This window comes from Artemia franciscana, chromosome 6, assembly GCF_032884065.1.
Source record: "Artemia franciscana chromosome 6, ASM3288406v1, whole genome shotgun sequence".
Classification (NCBI taxonomy): Eukaryota; Metazoa; Arthropoda; class Branchiopoda; order Anostraca; family Artemiidae; genus Artemia; species Artemia franciscana.
The window spans coordinates 29,789,233-29,809,687 of NC_088868.1; the positions used below are offsets into that span (position 1 = coordinate 29,789,233).

At 34.7% G+C, this 20,455-nt stretch overlaps 1 protein-coding gene and 1 long non-coding RNA gene across 6 annotated transcripts in view; one reads left to right on the top strand and one right to left on the bottom strand.

Moving 5' to 3' along the window:
- LOC136028291 (syntaxin-1A-like) overlaps positions 1-20,455 on the bottom strand; it is a 133,939-nt gene that overhangs the window by 96,875 nt on the left and 16,609 nt on the right. For all 5 annotated transcript variants that reach the window (XR_010617802.1, XR_010617801.1, XM_065706042.1 and 2 more), the window contains exons 3-4: positions 6,980-7,053; positions 2,373-2,510 (exon numbers count right to left, since the gene is read on the bottom strand). Coding sequence is in view for 3 of the 5 variants with exons in the window: in XM_065706042.1 (XP_065562114.1) it covers positions 2,373-2,510; positions 6,980-7,053 (212 nt within the window). In the remaining 2 variants the exon portion in view is untranslated. The remainder of the gene's footprint in view (positions 1-2,372; positions 2,511-6,979; positions 7,054-20,455) is intronic.
- Positions 1-20,455, top strand: part of LOC136028292 (uncharacterized) — a 54,164-nt gene that overhangs the window by 32,923 nt on the left and 786 nt on the right. The gene's annotated exons all lie outside the window — the stretch shown is intronic.

The following is a 20,455-nucleotide window of genomic DNA, read 5'->3' on the forward strand; positions in this document are numbered from 1 at the left end:
TGTTCCAAGATTTTAGGTTCCCCCTCCAGCTCCCCCCACTGTCACCGGATCTGGTGGATATTTAAAATAAGAGCTCTGAGGCACAATATCCTTCCAAACATCAACTTTCATTAAGATCCCATCATCCATTCGTAGGTTAAAAATACGTAATTTTTCTATTTTTTGCGAATTTACCGGCTCCCCCCAGGTGGTCAAATCGGAAAAAACGACTATTTCTAATTTAATCTGGTCCGGTCCCTGATACGCCTGCCAAATGTCATGGTCCTAGCTTACCTGAAAGTGCCTAAAGTAACAAAACCGGGACAGACCGACAGAATTTGCGATCGCTATATGTCACTTGATTAATACCAAGTGCCATAAAAATAAACCATCGGGGCTGCCAGGTATTCTTGGACAAAACTAGATCAGATCGTAGACCGTAGCAACGCTGCGTTGAGCTGGGGCTCAGACAAGAATTGTTCCGGAGGTTTTAGTGATTTGGTATGGAATATTAGATCAAGCCAACACTTTCGTCAATTAATCTCGTATCTCATAAGATCGAACAAAAAGTTTCTTTTTTCAGTCGTTTTCCTGTAGCATTCTGTTTGGAGCGTTCTTTTGTTTAGAACCGTTTTTCATACAGCAATTTTTTCCAAAAGGGGAAATATTTTTTGGTGAGTTTTTACGGTTTATCAAAGCGCACCCAAGAGATGTAGAAAAAAGGCAATTAGGCTTACTGTTACATTCTTATTTCAGAGTTGTCTTCATGGTAAAACGGTATTTTACTCGAAGATTTTTTTTTTTGCGAAAAACTCTCACCCACTTGAAAAATTAAAAAAAATTTGATGAAATTATTAAATTTTGTTAACCCCCGATATTTTATTTGAATGTTGTTTTTTTTCAATAATAAGGGTTTCCATATTCTTCACACAATTTATAGTTTATAACACTGCATCAAAGATTTAGCCACACTGGCCATTCGAATTTCTGGCTTTGTCAATTTGCAAAACTCTTTGCCTAGAATAGGCGTTAGCCTCTAGAAGAACTTAAAATACTGCCAAAGCTTAAAAGCGTCATTTTACTGTATGTGGCAACACCACATTTGTACCAAGCACACAAGACCGGTGGTAGTAAAATATTTCATTGCACAAAGCAATATAATTAGGCTATTCCAAAAAATACATAAACGTAACGGAAAACGTTCTGACGTATACACAATATATATATATATATATATATATATATATATATATATATATATATATATATATATATATATATATATATATATATATATATATATATATATATATATATATATATATATATATATATATATATATATATATATATATATATATATATATATATATATATATATATATATATATATATATATATATAAAGTTGAGAAGAACCAATTTTTATTTTGAGGAATGATAATGACGATGACCTTGATATCTTTTGAGGACTGCACTTTGTATTTTGATCAGAAACAGGGGGGAGGGGGCGTTAACCTTTGAACATGTCCCACCGAAGTATTTTATCCATTAAATGACCAAAATGCATCCGTTTTTAAGTAATTTTTCACATTTCAGGATGTGAATGGCAAACCAAGACCACTGTAGACTATACCAGACAAATAACACATGTTTATCTTACAGGGTATGTAGACAGGTCCAGTCAGACCCCAATGAAAACTTTGGTTTTGCACCCATAAAAGTGATTGATTCCTAGAGCAAAGAGTGTGAGAGACCGGTTAGACCGGACATTCGGCCCCTCTGAGAAAGAGAGGAGAAAAAAAGCGGCTCGGCTAGCTCTAACCAAAAAACATAAATGAGAATGCCACTGGGGATTATTTATAATCAACTATATACATATAAAGGTTTGTCTAGAACAGAGCCCCAAATTTTCCTAGGATGCTTCGAATCAATCTTTACTCTCTCCTAATGATTCATAGAAAAGTGAGATACGAGGAATGTTAGGGGAATGCAAGGTTATTTTTCTGCATATTTGATTCCTAGTTCAAATTTCACTAGCATTGGACGTAGTAAAAAAAAAATTAGTACAATCAATTTCATCTTTCTTTGATTTTTAGAATAGAGCTCATTAAAAGCCCTCTTTTAGAAAGCCTATTTTAGAAACAGCTCATTAAAAGAATAGTGTTCATAATCAACATTCTATTAGCTCATTAAAAGCCCCTAAGATTTCATGTGCAAGTTAAATCAAAACCACCACAGGCAAAAAAAATCAGACAAAAAAAAAGTCCATTTTAAGCCCCAAATTTTCCCAGGACAACTTTAGAACCACTCTTTACTATCTCCTAAAGAGTCATAGCAAAGTGAGATACGGGCAATGATAGGAGAAAGAGAGGGTAGAACTACCCCACATACCTGACTTTCAACTAACATGGCCATATCCATGAACATATCGTGCAATTCTCGTATAGAATTTTCTAACTTCATAATGTCTGCGTGGCGCGCTTCAATATCTGCTAATGTTTGCCTTGCTTGTTGCGTCTCCATTATTATCTGTAAAGAAATAAAAAATTTAAATAATACTCAAAATTTCAGGATTGTTATGGCCCTATTAATATATGCACAGAGGGGGTGACCGCCCATGGCCTTGCTCTTTAGGGAACATCAATGGCATTCTTCAGTATGATTTAGGTTGAAAATAAACATATTTCGACAGTAGCTTGGGATGATTCTTTACTGACTTTGCTGCACATTTCAGAAGCAGAGGTATCAGATTGTTTCAGAAGACAGGGCCTGAAATGGAGAAGCACTTTGGCCTATTTTTCTGATCTTTCGGAGCAGGTGGGAGGGGACAAGGTATCTTTGGCTTAATTCTGAAAAGATTCCCTGCTTAAAGATGTGTTCGCTGTTATAAGTTAAATTCAACAAGTGATCAGATTCTACTTAGCGAAAGGCAGAAAATGCAATCTTAGGTAACCATTTAGATTTTAATAGCTTGTATTACGACCATACAGAATTTATTTATTTCTGCATGTAAATCTAATTTCGAACAGAAAACATTTGAAAACGAACAAATTTACGTTGTTAAGTAAGCGAAAGGAGGACAAGGGCTCAAGGTTCCTAACTTGGATTAAAAGCCCTTGAAACAAAAGCCATCCATGCCATCATGCATTAACCCGTCAAACAATACTAGGAGAAAAGAAGACACAAGGGTCTAAATACGAGTCCTACTCTAAGAGTAGAACTTGGAAACACTGATGAAACAGTTTGAGAAATAAGTAGCCATGGTGAACCTCACTGCGTCCAATAAAAAGTGATCATCTCAAGTTCCAATGAGCTTGAGATGCCTAAGAAGCGTACAACTCAGCTAGTCGCGACGTCCAGTTTTTCTTTGGGCTATCTCAGTACCAGATCCTACGCAGGCAGTCTAGGGAAGGGCAACTTATATTCTGGTCTTTAGAAGACACAAGGGGCGTTAGCCGTACTCATGTTTGCAGTAATTTTCGTTCGTTATAATTTTGACTTGATTATTTATTGTAATTTCTGTTTGTTTTCAGTTTCATTTACTTATTGATGATGATTTTTGGCCGTATTACTTTTGAAATATTATTTGACTTTATTTCTACTCATCTTTCATTTAGTGGACTCTTTACTTTTCTTTGAAAAACTGTTTTGTAGAATAAGTAGTTTCAACTTCCTTGCGAGACGCGGATCGAACTGCTAAACCCGTGATTAGGAAGCAGAGATTTGTCCATTCCGTCACCGCAACATATTTTAGAAAATGATTGTTTTAGATATATATTTACTTACTTTCGACAATGTTTGACGACAATTATAGCAGAGAGCTTTACAATGTATTGTGTTCTTAATTCTCAAGACAAAGCACCTTACTAGATATTTTGAACTTTCCAGCAGTCTACATACTAGTGTTTAAAAAACCAAAATATTTAAGTTTAACTAAAAACTCTAGTTTAACTGTATTTCGTACATAGGCGGTTTTAGGGGGTTCAGAGGGGAAACTTGCCCAAGGCGCAGAAATTGTAGGGGGGGGCCAAATTGCAAATAAATAATACAACATTTATAATCATTCTCTAATTTTTGAAATTTTTATAAAATTAAAGTAAACGGTGCAGCTGACAGAACATATAAGCAAATTGAATTGAAATTATATTTTTCTCACTTCTTTTCCCATGTAAAGTAAGATAAGTCAGATTTAACTAAATGATTTTTTTTAATAAATGAATTTTTTTTTAAATGAAGCCTGAAATTTTTTGGGAGACGGGGGGGGGGGGAGCAATTAAAATTAAATGAAGCAATTTGGCCCAGACACAAGAGGTCAGAACCACCAATGATAGCATACCCATACATCTCCTCATCATCCAATTTCCCACCATATAACCTCTTAAACATACTTTGTCTTGCAATACCGTAAATACAATTCAGATGTAACTCAAAACTAAGAAATGATGAGTATTGAAAGTTGGGTAACCTTGTGTGTCGGTTTGAATGCAGAAACCAGAACAGCCGTAAAGCAAATTAAAGGAAAAAGATTGATTTGAATACACAATTGAAAAAGAAAACAACCAGTGTAGTTAACAATTAATAAACGGGTGGCTTTTAATTATTCAAACCATTGTTTATCGTAAGGAAATTTGAATTCTCAACTTTGGTACAAAACAGAAGCGAGCAGTATAGTCGCTTAAATAGATTTTGTTGTGGTTTTTGGAGAGGGACAGAGGGGACACTTGCCCCGGCCACAGAAGTTTTAAGGGCACAAAATTTCAAACAAATAATCTAACTGTTGTGATCATTTTGTAATTTTTGAAATTTCATTAATAAAGTAGAGGGCACAGTTAATAAATGAAAATAATTAACAAATTGTTAATTAATTATTTAGTAAAATACAATTAATTTAGAAAAAATGAACACTAAAAATTAACAATTCATTAAATGAGTAATAATAATGTAAATGACAAATTAAATGAAGAAATAATAAGTTGAAAAAAATGATAATAAATATAAATTTTTCGGAAGACAGGGGGGGGGGCACTAATCAAGATTTGGCCCCGGGCTTATAGTGGCCAGAACCACCACTGTCATAAGATCCTACTTCAATTTATCCTGTTGCTCAACCGTGTTAAAAACTTATCTGTTTTTGAATATAATTACAAAGTGAGGAGTATGTCATGAAGCTAGCAAAATAATGAGATACGTTCTTATTTTGAAACAACAATCACAAGAAAAAAATTTTGAGTTTTGTTAACTTAAAAACACATAAAGGGATGTGATAAAGGGAAACACATAAAGGGATGACAACAATCACAAGAAAAAAATTTGAGTTTTGCTAACTTAAAAAGACATAGAGGGATTGATACCGTCGCAGATCTTTATAGATCAACTCGGTAAACAATATGATAAAAAAAAGGGTACAAAAAACATAAAATGCACAAACTCAAAAAGGAAAAAAAAAAATCAGTCAAGTAAAACCGATATGAAAAGAAAGAGAACAGAAAACTTCGGAATATGTGAAAACTTCCTAAACTTAAAAGCGTAAATTAAAGGAAAACAATTGTCAAAGATAGAAAGCAGTCAAAAATAAGAGAGCAGATAGACTTCACAGCTTAGCCGACTATATCGGGACTAAACATTCAGTAAACAGTAGAGAAAAGAAAAACCTATACAAGCAAAGATAGTGTTAGCCATCAACTATAAGTAGTCAATTAGTTGTAACTGAAGCTAATAACTTAAGGGTAACGATAAGGAACAGGTACCTGGCACGAATAATCACACCCAAGTTCTGTAAGTGAGGTAGAAAAATAGAGGTAAAAAGAAAAAACGTCTGCCTTTCGGAAACCATACACATTTATATCTTGTATATAAACAAGAAAACTTCGACAAAGTAACTTCGTCGAACTTTATATTTTGACAGCTTTTAGTCTCTTTCCTATGGTTTTTGATCTTCTCTTTAAAGTCTTTGTTTTGTTTTTGTTTGTTTTTCAATTCATATTTCCTTCATTCAGACTGAGGACAAATTGTGAATATCAATCCCCAAATTTACCATCTCTTTCACCTCTATTGGCCAAGTCCCGTTTCTCTGTATTTTAAAATCTCAGATCTTCTAGGATTTATCTTATTAGCAATAATTGAGAAATTCTATCTTAAACATTGAAATACCACAAAGCGTGTCAATGTGTCCTTCAAACCCAATAAATCATATGCAAGGCTGAACAATGCTTCCAAATTCATTGAAAATCTAAGAATTTCCATTTTATTTCAATTTGGCCCTTGCTGAGTCTAAATTGTCATTTTGAGGCAAAAAGTAGCCTTTCGTTGCAAATTTCCAGATTTCCACAGTCCCAGATTTCCAGAAACACCACTTCCAATCAACTTATCTCTAGACAAAAAAAAAAGGATCAATAAAACTATTTCTTTTTCTTAGCTTAACAAAAGGGTTATTGCATTACATATTTGGTTCTCCAACCGGCTGGATTCGTACTAACAATTTTTACTTAGTGCTTTTTTAGCCACGCAGATTTTAATACACAAATTATATTTTGTTCTAACATTTCAGAAAATTATCCTGAATCAAAGGTAGTTTTACAGGGGGAAGGGGTACAGAGGGGCATTTTTCCCAGAAGCAGAAATTCTAGGGACACAAAATTTCAAATAAATAATCTAACAGTTGTTATCATTTTGTAACTTTTGAAGTTTTATTAAAATGGAATACAGGGCGCAATTAATAAACGAAAATAATTAATAAATGATTAAATACTTAATAAAATAAATTAAAAAATAGAGACAATTAAATAATAATTTGTACACGATTATAATTAAAATAATTAATAATAATTAAGTTATTAGATAATAAACAATTAATTCATAGTTTGATAATTTTTGCTAAAATTTGACCTATAAATTTTGTGAAAGGCGGCGGGAGGGGGGGCTAATGAAATTTTTTTCTGAATTACTGAATTATACTGTTCTGAATTATCTATAAACAGAATCAATGGGAATGATCTTACCCCTTGAGTAAAGACGGAAGGATTCCCCTGCTCTAGCATGTCTTCTAATTCTTGGTCCGTTGTTTGTCTTCCCGCTATAAAAAAAAAAAAAAAAACACAATAAATATACGAGTACAAACAACAACAAATACAATTAAGAAAAAAACAAATTTTGATGATTTTTTGAAAAAAAATACAATTATTCTAACTGCAGACACAAGTCACAAATGAGCTGGGCTACAAGTTGAAAGCCAGACATTTATATGGACTTGAAGGTTTACACTTCTAAAAAAAAAAATAATATAGTAATAAAAAAAAAATCTTCGACAGCAACTTTGCCTATTATAATAATCGTTTTTTCTAATATACACAAAATTTTAGTTCGACTCGTGTATAAGTAACAAAATACATATAAAAAAAATGTTGGTGCGTTTTGTGAAGTTTACAGGAAAGGGTCATAAGAAAAAAAAAATCCAAGTTGATTGTCTTTTTAAACGAATTTCAAGTTTATTCCCATTTAATAAGAATAATAGCTTCTGTTTTTCCTATGGAAACATAAGTGGTTCAGTTCCAAAAAATATATTACGATCCTCTTTCAATTTACAATGGTGTACCTCAGGGAACGCTGCTAAGCACAATTTCGTTCTTGGTAATGATTAATAACCTTGGCATTAGCGTGTTCTATGGAAAAAAACTAAGTTTATGGACAAACACTCCGAAGTTAAATCTTTATTTTACTTTTACGGCAATTTTGTTTTCGGGAGACAAATTACTTTTGCTAAATATATACGAAATTCCGCAACTGAGATAGGGACAAAGGAGAGCATACTAGTTGATTCCGTCTTTTTATAATCTTTCCAATACTAATCGATTCACTAGCAAATACACCCCTCCCACTCCTGATATTATCACGCACAGCTCTGATGACGTATCTCTCTGTTATATCAGCCTAGTCATATGTTATATCTCCTATATTAAACTATATTAAACCGAGTGGTTGGTGTGCTAAATTTGGGATCGTTTGTCCAAAGGGCGGGGGTTCGATTCCTGGTGTGGCCGATTATTTAGTTTGGGACTGGGGTCAGTAGTGTGACTCTTTAAGCTCAGCTAGATACGACCCAGCTTTTAATGGGTACCTGGAGAAATCTGGAGAATGTAGGCACAAAGGAAGTACGAAGGCATAGGATGGCTGGCCCCAACCCCCCATTGTACTTCCTGGTGGAACGGCCTTGAAACAGAGATCATCACCGTCGGTTCGGACTTTAAGGGTCTATTGACGTATTCTTTTTGCCCTATCCTACCTCCGGATGTGATTGAGTCTCTGATTTACCAAAAATTTTCTTTGAAATGAATTAAAAAAGTGTATAAAAATCGAAGGGAACCTGATAATCTGATTAATAAAAACATCTTGCGTATTATAATGTAAGAATATCATTGTTTGTAGTGTTTTCTTTTAGTTTTCAGATATTCCTTGAGCTATATATGAGACCATCATGGGCAAGGGGCATTTACTAGTGAATCGAGTATTATATTTGGAAAGAGTATAAAAAAGGAGTCAAGCAAGTGCGTTCACCTTGTCCCTATGTCAGTTATGGATTCTCATATACGCTAACATTATAATTTAAGATGAAACTTCTTCGTATTTGCTTTAAACTCTCTAAAGAGCTTCATTCATCTCAGAAATAGATCATTTTACACAGACAATTTTGTAGAACTTAAACCATTTATGAATGTAAATTCATCATAAAGATAGAAATATTAAGACTGCCTAAGGGTAGATAATGTTGGAATATTAAGCCCCCTGGAAGACTAAAGCGGTAGACAGTTAAGTAAACCTGACCTTTAAAATATTTATGGACTTACAAAATGATGAAAACGAGGTTGGCTTAACGACTTTCCTTCAGGAGAGAAACTTACTAAAGGATTAGGGCTATATAGAATGCCCTGTGATGGGCTATGAATTTAAGGCTAATCAAACATAGTAGGAAATATGATACTGCAAAATCATATACAGCAAATCGACTTTTTGATTTTTTGTTTGTTTACTTTTCATTATTGCTTTTCATTTTTTCATCATTCCTTTTTATTTTCTTAAGTATAATTAAATTACAGTTGAAATAGACCAGAACATTCGTCCAATTTCCAGTAGTATCGCTTCCATCAACCTTATTTATGGACTTGAGCAATAATGAAAACAAGATCAACCAGATTTAGTTAACAATTTTCCTCATGAGAGAACTTACTACGTTTTCCTCATGAGAGAACTTTAAGTGTTCTTAGGACCAGCTTTTTATCAAACACGATATGACATAACCATACAATACTACTTTCTACTTTCTATACCAACAATCTACTTTCTTATTTCTTTAGTTTTAGTTTTAAATCATTTTTATTCTTAAATAAAATTAAATTACTCCTGAAACAGAATAGAACATTGAAGTCCAACTTCCAACTGTATCGTTTCCATGGATCTATTTTATGGGCTTATGAAATCAAGAAAATAAGATTTAGTTAACAGCTTTTCTTCACGAAAGAAACTTAAAAGAAAATTTTTAGCGTCAACTTTCAACAAAATATACACAACGACACTACAAAATCACATACAGCAAAAAATTTAATTTTTCTATTTCTTTCTGGTTTTTGTCTGTTTTTTCTTTAAACACTTCTTCGGGTTTTCTTTCATACACAAAAATTGCTGCTGAAACAGAAGAACATTCGAAGTCTAAACATTAAGCAGTACAATTTTCATTGCCCTCTGAGGAAGTTTTAGGGGGCAGAGGGGGCACTTGCCGCGGGCGCAGAAATTTTAGGAGCGCAAAATTTCAAATAAATAACCTAATATTTATAATCATTTTGTATTTTTTTTAAATATATTTTTACCAGGGTTGCAGTGGTAGCTGGCAACCTAGTAAGAGACAATCAAGTCCCATACTAGGAAATATAATAGCCCACAATATCCTAAAAATCGTATCAAATCAAAACACAAAGTATACTATTAGAACCGCCTTGTCCAAAACCTCTATATAGGAGACTTACAGTTCCTTGCCTTAAACAGGAAAAATCCATTAGCTTGAAAAAGAAGAACAGTGGCTGAAATCACGATATTCCGCATCAACAACCTCTTTTTTTCCGTTTTTTTTTCTCCGTAGCTAACGGGGCACTGGAACATCGTAGCGAGCTTTTTAATGATTCATTTTCTCAGAAATCACTGTATTTAGAAATTTTTTGTAATTAGCAAAAAGAACTTTTTTTAAATCCATTTTTTTCGAAAAACTGCAGTTTCTTTAACAACGGAATAACGAATGTTGTTAACATTATCATGAATACGAAGAAAACATTTGTTGTCATTTTTAACTACATAAAGGATCAGTATATTATTTTATACATGGTGCTTATATAAGTTCCATTGGGACTAAAATAAAGAAGAGGGCGCAGTTGGTAGTAAGTATAAGCAAATTAAATCCGAAACTTTCATTTTTCTTATATCTTTTCCCGTATAAAGTGAGAAAAGTAAGATTTAAATAAATGAAAGAATTTGTCAATAAATGAAAATTTTTCCTGAGAATTTTTGGGAGACACTAGAGGCACTAATCAAGATTTTGTCCCGAGCTCAAGAGAGGCAAGAACTGCCACTGGTCGACCGATTTTAGGGACTTTAAAAATTATGAAAACAATATTCACGTTTGGTTAACAAGAAAGAGTAATATAACGTTTTGAGGGCCAATTTTTAATATAACGTTTTAAGGGCCAATTTTTTTCTCAATGCGATACTGCAAGATAAAAACTGCAGAAATTTACTTTTCCTTTTCTCTTAGTTATTTTTATGTGTTTTCCTTTCATGATTTCTCGTTATTTTCTTTAATACATTCAAATTGATGTTGAAACGGATTAGAACATTGGAAGTCCAGCTTCCAATAGTATCGTTTTCGTACATGTTTGTTTTGTCTTCTTCTTTTGTGACTTTCAGAATGATGAAAGCAAGATTCAGTTTACAGCTTTCCTTCACGAGAGAAACTTGATACAGTATTTTTGGGGCAAACTTTTTCATAAAATATCCTGGATTAAAGTGAATCTTTAACAAATAGCCCCACCTTTGTTTGACTTAAAGGTCCTTTGCTTGCATTCATTAGAGCCAATTCTATTTTAAATCGCCTCAGAGATCCAACGCAAAATTTCATAAATATTCAAATCATGGACATAGTTAATTGAAACTCAGCGTATATGATCCTCTGCGAACTGAACTAATATGAAATGGAAGTAGAAAATAACTGTGAGGTATAGAAAGCAGCCCTGGACTTTTTCTATAAAAAACAAGAGCTAAGAGCTCATATGGCACTTGTGACGAGGTCGGAAGAGCCGAGAGCTCAAATGGTACGAGGTCGGAAGAGCAATGGTACGAGGTCGCCCCCACTCCCCCAAAGAGACCGGATCCGCCCTTCCAACTCCCCCGAATGTCACAGGATCTGGTCGAAATTTGAAAATAGAACTTTATAGCACAAGATCCTTCTAAATATCAAATTTAATTAAGATCTGGTTACCCTTTCGTAAGTTACAAATACCTCAATTTTAAATCTAAGCGTTTCCCATCATTTTAGGTCTCCCCACCCCAAACTTCCGCCAATGTCACCAGATCCGGTCAGGATTTAAAATAAGAGCTTTGAGCCACGATATCCTTCTAAAAATCAAATTTCATTGAGATCCAATCACCTGTTCGTAAGTTAAAAATACCTCATTTTTTCTAATTTTTCAGGATTAACCCCCCCCCCCCAACTACCCAAAAGAGAGCGGATCCGTTCCGTTTATGTCAATCATCTATCTAGGACTTGTGTTTATTTTTCCCACCATGTTTCATCCCGATCCCTCCACTCTAAGTGTTTTCCAAGTTTTAGGTTTCCCCCTCCCAACTCACCGCCCCCATCACCAGATCCGGTCGGGATTTAAAATAAGAGCTCTAAGACACGATATCCTTCTAAACATCAAATTTCATTGAGATCCGATCACCCGTTCATAAGTTGAAAATACCTCATTTTTCTAATTTTTAAGACTTACTCCCCCCCCCCAACTACCCCTAAGAGAGCAAATAAGTTCCGATCATGTCAATCATGTATCTAGGACTTGCGCTTATTTTTCCCATCAAGTTTCATCCCGATCCCTCTACTCTAAGTGTTTTCCAAGATTTTAGGTTTCCCCCACTCCAACTCCCCCCAATGTCATCAGACCCAGTCGGGATTTAAAATAAGAGCTCTGAGACACAATATCATTCCAAACATCAAATTTCATTAAGATCCAATCACCCGCTCATAAGTTAAAAATACTTCATTTTTTCTATTTTTCCGAATTAACCGGCCCCTACTCCCCCCCCAGATGGTCAAATCGGGAAAACGACTATTTCTAATTTAATCTGGTCCGGTCCCTGATACGCTTGCCAAATTTCATCGTCCTAGCTTACCTGGAAGTGCCTAAAGTAGCAGAACCGGGACTTTAGGTTTTCTCCCTCCAACTCCCCCCAATGTCATCAGATCCGGTCGCGATTTAAAATAAAAGCTCTAAGACACAATATCATTCCAAACATTAAATTTCATTAAGATCCAAATACCCGCTGATAAGTTAAAAATACTTCATTTTTTCTATTTTTTGCGAATTAACCGGGCCCCCACTCCCCCCCAGATGGTCAAATCGGGAAAACGACTATTTCTAATTTAATCTGGTCCGGTCCCTGATACGCTTGCCAAATTTCATCGTCCTAGCTTACCTGGAAGTGCCTAAAGTAGCAAAACCGGGACCGACAGACCGACAGACCGACAGACAGACCGACAGACCGACAGACAGACCGACAGAATTGGCGACTGCTATATGTCACTTGGTTAATACCAAGTGCCATAATTACAATTTTGACGTAAAACATAGTTCACCACCACTAGTAGAAGTTCCAGTATATATTTTAGAAAATATTGTTCTATTTAGACTGTCAATAAATCAGCTCATGGGATGACAATTGAGCTGAAAGAAATTCCTGGTAAGCTGTTGTTGTTTTTGGCTTTTTAGATTAAAAATTGCTAGCAGTGTAATTTAACATTACGATAATTAGAAAATACAACAAATTACAGACAAGCAAAATTAAAACATAATTGGTTAAAAAAAGGAACTTGAGTCTAGACAGTAAGCGTATCCAGTAACAGCAGCTCCAACAGCTTAGAAATGTGCCATAATACAAGCACGTAGGGTATAGGGAGGGAGTTAGAGCTCATGCTACCTGCAAATCTTAAAGTTACATCTATAACTTCTTTTATTTTCCGCACAATTTGCACATTTTGCATCCTTTATACCACTTTTGATGACGGGAACGGTCATTGTGAATGATAAGAATGATATGACATTCCGGGAAGGATGTGACAAGAACGTCATATCCTAGGTGGCATCCTCAACAAAAGTCGGTAATATTTAAAATTAGCCAGCAAAGCGGGAAGAGAAAAGCAGGTTCCCTGGATTAAATTAAATTAGCCATTTTTTTTTTTCAACAAGAAGTAAAGAGTGATATTAAAGCTAAACCGAGCAGAAAGCACCTCCTAAAAGGAGTCAAATTTAAAACGAATAGAGAGTAGTGATGATTCAAACATAAAATGGATAGAAACTACACCAAACGATAGAGGCAAAGTTCAAACGAACATAAATCATAACAAATAAGCATGGTGTTGACGCCCCTTTAGACCAACCTAAAGAATAGTGTCATTTGTGCTACAGAAAAATAGATATATTTTCTAAGCTTAGATCTTTATTTAACCAATTAGCTTCGTATCCCCCTCAAAGGAAAGAATTTAATAGAAATAAATTTAAAATTATTGTCACACAAAGCTAGCAAAATTAACCTCATCGTCGAAAATGCACTCCTTAAAAAAAAAATCCTAGAAATTTGAGAATTATATTGAATTTTTTTCTTTTTGGTACTTGTCTGTTAGACAGAACATCCTCAAGAGTTACAGTGTCTAAGATCTGACAAAACGGTTAGAATCGGTTATGATTTGCTTATTTTGAGCGAGAAAACTACCATGTAATAATATTTTAATTAAATATTTAATATTTAGATATGTTTAGGGGTTAGGTTTAGTTAGGTATTTAATATAATGCGTTCTTCGCGCCCTGGTATCAATAATTCTTTGACATAGTTTCCATAATTTTGTTTCGAAAGTTTTATGTTATCATCATATTTTGGTATATTTTATTAGGGTTAACGTGACTTCACTTCTTGAGGATGCTCTGTTTAGCAGACAAGTACCTTCTTTGTTATATATTCTTTTTTAATTTTTTCTTCTTTATATTACCTATAAAAAAAATTCAGGAGCACTTCAACATCAATCAGATACAATTTTTAATATGCGACTAATGAAGCCTTATGGCTATCAAAGAAATTGATTTTAAATCAATGACTCATCAACAGACCTTGAAAAGAGGGACTGAAACACATTGAAGCCGTTGGTGGATTGAAGGCCACTTCAGAGAAACTTAATCAAGAGCACGATTATATGAACAGAGACAATAGAGATTAGGTGAAACAATATTTGTCATGAAACTGTAAGAGCTTGGATCCATTTTGAAAGGCAGCCCAATAGCTTAAATACCAAGACAAAGCAGCGATGATTTATCAAGAAACTCAAAAGAGAGAACGGCAACATCGCAACCATGTTAAAATTAGAAAATACGAGACGTTTGATAACAAGAACAAAATTAAAAAATAATCAAACAGTTCGTGGTAACGAACTGTAGTAAGGAGCGACCCGGCTCAATAGTAGCCGAAACTCTAAAAAATGGAATTTCGATACCAATAGTTACATTAAAAAAATCGCATTTTAATGCTGATTTTAAATATTTAACTTTCATCAAGATTAGTCTTACCTATGAAAGTTACGAGCCTGAGAAAATTTTCCTCATTTTAGAAAATAGGGGAAAACACCCCCTAAAAGTCATACAAACTTAACGAAAATCACACCATCAGATTCAGCGTATCAGAGAGCCTTATTGTAGAAGTTTCAAGCTCCTATCTACAAAAATGTGGGATTTCACATTTTTTGCCAGAAGACGAATCACGCATGCGTGTTTATTTGTTTATTTGTTGTTGTTTTTTCCAGGGGTGATCGTATCGACCCAGTGGTCCTAGAATGTTGCGAGAGGGCTCATTCTAACGGAAATTAAAAGTTCTAGTGCCCCTTTTAAGTGACCAAAAAAATTAGAGCACCTAGGCCCCCTCCCATGTTCATTTTTTCCCCAAAGTCACCGGATCAAAATTCTGAGATAGCCATTTTATTCACCATAGTCGAAAAACCTAATAACTATGTCTTTGGGGACGAATTACTCCCCCGCAGTCCCGTGGGAGGGGTTACAAGTTACACACTTTGATTTGTGTTTACATATAGTAATGGTTACTGGGAAGTGTACGGACGTTTTCATGGGGATTTTTTTTTGGCTTGGGAGGGAGAGCTGAGGTGGGGGGTTACGTGGGAGGATGTTTCAATGGAAAAACTTCTCATGGGGGAAGAGACTTTCAATGAACTCTCCTTTTTTTAGAGACTTTCAATGAAGTCAGGATTTTTTAGCATTATTTAAAAAAAAAAAACAATGAAAAAATATGAAAAGTTTTTTTTTTCTACTGAAAGTGAGGAGCAGCATTAAAACTTAAAACGAGCAGAAATTATTGCGCATATGAGGGGTTTACCTCCTCATAATACCTCGCTCTTTTTTTTCAAGTTCTATTTTAGTAATTTCAACTATTTATTCTACGGCCTTTATGATTCAAGGGTCATTCTTAAGGAATTGGGACAGAATTTAAGCTTTAGTGTAAAGAGCGAGGTATCGACGAGGGGTGAACTCCCTCATATACGCAATAAAAACATACGAATATAGAAGTTGGTTACGTAAGTTAATTCGTAAGTATATCTTTTTACTAATGAACATGTTCGTAAAAAAATTAAAAGTTCTAGTTGCCTTTTTAAGTAATCAAAAATTTGAGGGAAACTAGGCTTCCTCCCTCTCTATTTTTTCTCAAAATCTACCGATTAAAACTATAAGAAAGCCATTTAGGCAAAAAAAAAAAATTAGTATGCAAATTTCATTTTAATTATTTATGCGCGGAGAGCCAAGATCAAAACATGCATTAATTAAAAAAAACGTCCAGAAATTAAATATAAAAAAACAAGTTTTCTTAAATAAAAGCAAGGAGCGGTATTAAAACTTAAAACGAACAGAAATTACTCCGTATATGAAAGGGGATTTTCCTCCTCAACGCCCCGCTCTTTACGCTAAAGTTTTTTACCGTTTTAAGAAGTAGAGTTAAGAGAAAGAGTCACACTTTAGCGCAAAGAGCGAGGCGTTGAGGAGGAAATGTCGCTCCTTACTTTCATTTAAATTTTTTTTTTATTTAATACATAAACAAGGGCAATTTTCAGCCAATTAAGAAAAAGCGGAAAGCAAAGCAGGTATTTGGCAAAGAGCTAAGCCAAGCCATCCTCAACACAAAAAAAAAACTTTTTAAGTTAATTACATCAAGACAGACAAAACACACCTTTTTTTTCTTTGAGCACTGAGGACAGAATGGTAGATGTCCTTTCCGAAATATTTGCTCTGTCTTTTCTTCATGTGGCTTAAAATTCTCATATATAGCGAGTTTAACTTTAGAAAGTATTTATGAAAGTACAACCAAGACTTTTAGAAAGCTAAAAAGACACCATTCCATTAAGAAAGACAAGTTTGGCTGTCAGCGGTCGACAGCCCAGGGCAGTAGGCTAATTAGAAAATTTAGAGTTTGTAGTTTGCAGGAAGAACAAAAAACATGATTATTACATAATCCACCTTTTTATCAGTGATACCTACAGAGGGGAAAGAGAGAGAGCGAGAGAGAGACGGAGAGGTAGAGAGGGGGAAAGAGAAAGGAGAGAGTGAGAGAATGAGGAGAGAGGAAGGTAGAGAGAGAGAGATGGACAGGGGCAAGAAGAGATGGACGGAGGCAAGGAGAAAAATAGGGTGAGATAGAGGGAGACAGAAAAAGGATTCGGAGGGAGAAAGGGGTAAACACCTATTTTGGAATTCCTCACTACCTTGATAAAAATCAGTTTTTGAAAACTTCAATTATGTTTCGATGCAATCTATAGACTTAATTCGGTGATGCTCTCATTGATAAAAATCATCAAAAAAAGGAAGCTATCATTCACAAAGCGCAAGAGATAAAGCAAATCTCGAAATTTTCCAAGTCAAGGACTTTTATACATGGAATTGAATTAGCATTACTGATAAATACCGTAACTCTTCGACAATTCCTGACTAGGAAAACAGGCACATCCTACACCCAATAGCAATGACAGATGATATCAGAGGATTTTTTCCTGGGAGATTAGAAATATATCGAAAAAGAAATATCCACAATTTCAATTTTACTTTGGGGGGGGGTATTTCAGAATAATGTTACCCTTAGCACTCACAGGAATCCTCAGAAAAGAAGCTCATAGTACCGTGATACTTCAAATACGTAACAATTGTAGAATTCAACTCGCTATTGATTCATTTGAGCGTTGGTTCCAGTAAGACTATGAGGGTTGCGGAGATGGTGTTCTTCTAGGCTGTACTTGTCTTTAGAAACCACAGTTTCGAACCATACTTTGGTGAGTGCGGTAACAGAATCTATAATAAGCCTACGTGATAATCAGATCGTTGTCAACTTTCTCAAAAGTAATTCAATGCGTTTTGATCGGAAATTTCTGCTTCAAATCGATAACACTCGCTTCCTTCTCTTGATGGTCAAGCGATATTCATTACATCGGTAAATAGGCCTGTTCTTGAGACATCCTTTTGCTTGTAATCTTACTTATGTTGATGATTCAGGTTTTTTAAATTTGACATTGCGCTGAACGGTAAGTAGTTTCCTACCAGCGATTCGTAAACTAACGCGTAATTATGCTCGTGAATTTGATAATATATCTTCAAACCACTGAAGAAACTGTCGCGGCTGTAGTTTCATTTTTCGCTACTATTTACTATGATTGTTGGTTCATGAGGTACTCCTTGAATCTCTAATCGCTGTTTCCCTCCGCGAACATATACCCCGTGCAGAAATTATTACCCCGTGCATATTCCCGCCGTGCAGAAATCTATCAGCGTTGATAGATTGCCCTGTTTGAACTCCCCACCCAAAATTTTTATCGACTCGTGAACCCTTACTCCATGCATATCTACCTTAGTTCTGCCCTAGGATGGATAATAGATTATCATCAACAAGTGAAATGACATTTTACTGGAATATCTATGGCTATTTCGTCAGGAATTCTTTCAATAAATTAAGTTTAGTTCAACCATAAGACATGTCTTTGATAAAACGTTCTTGGTTATCTACAGCTTGACGTGGCAAATTTCATCAAGACTGGATTACTTTTAAATGGCCTTTTCTCCCTCTTCCTGAAATTACGCTGATTCTTATGCTAATAACTTGTAAAGGGTGACTTTACAAGCAATAGACTTTGAATATTCAATATAAGCATAAAATGAAGATTTCTTTTGATGTATATGTCATTTGTTTGATGTATACGTGATTATCCGAAATTGTTGAATGTCGACGTTCACCGACGTCGACCATTCATTCCATATCTCATTTTTTCCTTGGATTAAGTCAGCGTTGCCAGTCAGGTTTTCAATTTAATGCAAGATTTGATGATGATGACATGTTAGGCAAGGTTAGATTTTTAACCCATTTCAGATTTGTAACCTAATTTAACATAACCTAACTTTAACTTTTACCATCATAGCTTGCATAAGACTGAAAAAGCTGACTCGCAAAGCTAATTCAATCTAAGCAGAGAAAAGCAAATTTCGGACATTCACGGTAAGATATATGCCGATTCTAACATTCCGTTTTTTAGATTTCCGGTTACTATTAACATGGGTCGCTTTATACGTACAGCTTGTCAAGACCAACAGTTCGACACAGCGAGCAAATTTTTCAGTTGCAGAATGTTCACCAAGCAAATTTTGCTATGCTCATTGTTCACGTTTTTTAATATTTATTAACTTAATTTTTATTTATTTTTACTTAAGACGTTAAGAAAATTAATGTTTATTAATTAAGACGATAATTTTGCTATCACTCAATAGCCAAAATTTGGTTTTGTATTTCAAATCAGGTATTTAAAATTTGTTTCACGTTTTTAGATTGAAAAACGTGTTAAAATAGATAAAAAGGGAAAAAATTTGTCATTTTTAGCAAGTTTAGGTCATTCTCTAAGAAAAAGAAAATTATCACAGTTCTAGCTTGGCGATCGGAAAGATCTCAAACTGATTAATCCACTGTATCTCGTCCTTTCGGTGGAAGTTAGATCTGTAAGCTTGTCGCTAAATTATTTACTTCACATGGAAGTAAAAACCTTCAGGCAACTTTATACTGCTATATCTACTGCATTTCCTAGGAAGCTATGGACTTCTAATCAAGAAATAAGGTGGACTAACTGATCAGCTTCCATCTACAAAAACCTAAAGAAAGAAAATGTAGGTACCTCTTTAATGTTATACACGGTTGTTCTTCCAACTCACTAAAAGCAAAGCACCCTAAGTAAACTACACTTTCCGCGGCTATTCCTCTCCCCATTCACTGGACCACGAGAAACATAATCGCAAACAAGTAGGAGATGCAGGTCAGGGTTGAATTCCAACCTTCGAGGATTGGTCAAAATACCCTGTTCATCTGGATAAAATCAACAAAAATTAAGATACCCTTACTGCATATCTATCTACCTTAGTTCTGCCCTAGGATGAATGATAGACTATCATCAAGTGTGTATTCTCCTGATGAGCCCTTATGTTGGGTGGTCGCTTTTGAACTGTTTGTCTTATTTATTGTTTTAAAGATTCGGTACAAGACGACTTACGTATATATCGTCATATGCTTTTCGTCTATATGTCGTCTATATTCGGTTTATGACTACTTACGACACAACTGCCTGTCCATGGATTATTCTTTGTGGTTGATTGTGTGTGGTTGTGCTGTTTGACCTATGTAATTGGATGGATGAGTAGGGTTAAGGCCTCATTCAAGTACTGATCTATTTTAATTACTAAAGTTAATAACTCTGATCTTTATAACGATACTGGAATAGCTCCACTGGATCATATTATAGATAAAAGTACGCTTTATTTTGCGCATTCTGCATTTCTAGGTACTCTCCCACCACTCTTGCAGCAATTTTTCTCACGGACAGGCTGAGGTAGGTACTTTTCTTCTTCACATAATTCTTCTTGACGCTTTATTTTACCAAAACGATCTTCTAGAGCAGCCTAGAGGTCTCCAGTATGTCAATCAATTCTATTATGGAGCTCCATCCCTTCGGATGTTCCTCTTTTTCTTTCTGCAAAGGCATTATTTCGTCGGGTCTTTCCAATTCAATAATTTTTCTCTTTCTTTATTAATCCTTTTCAATGTCCTTGTCTTTTTTTTTGTATATATATTATAATAGTGTTTTATTCTTG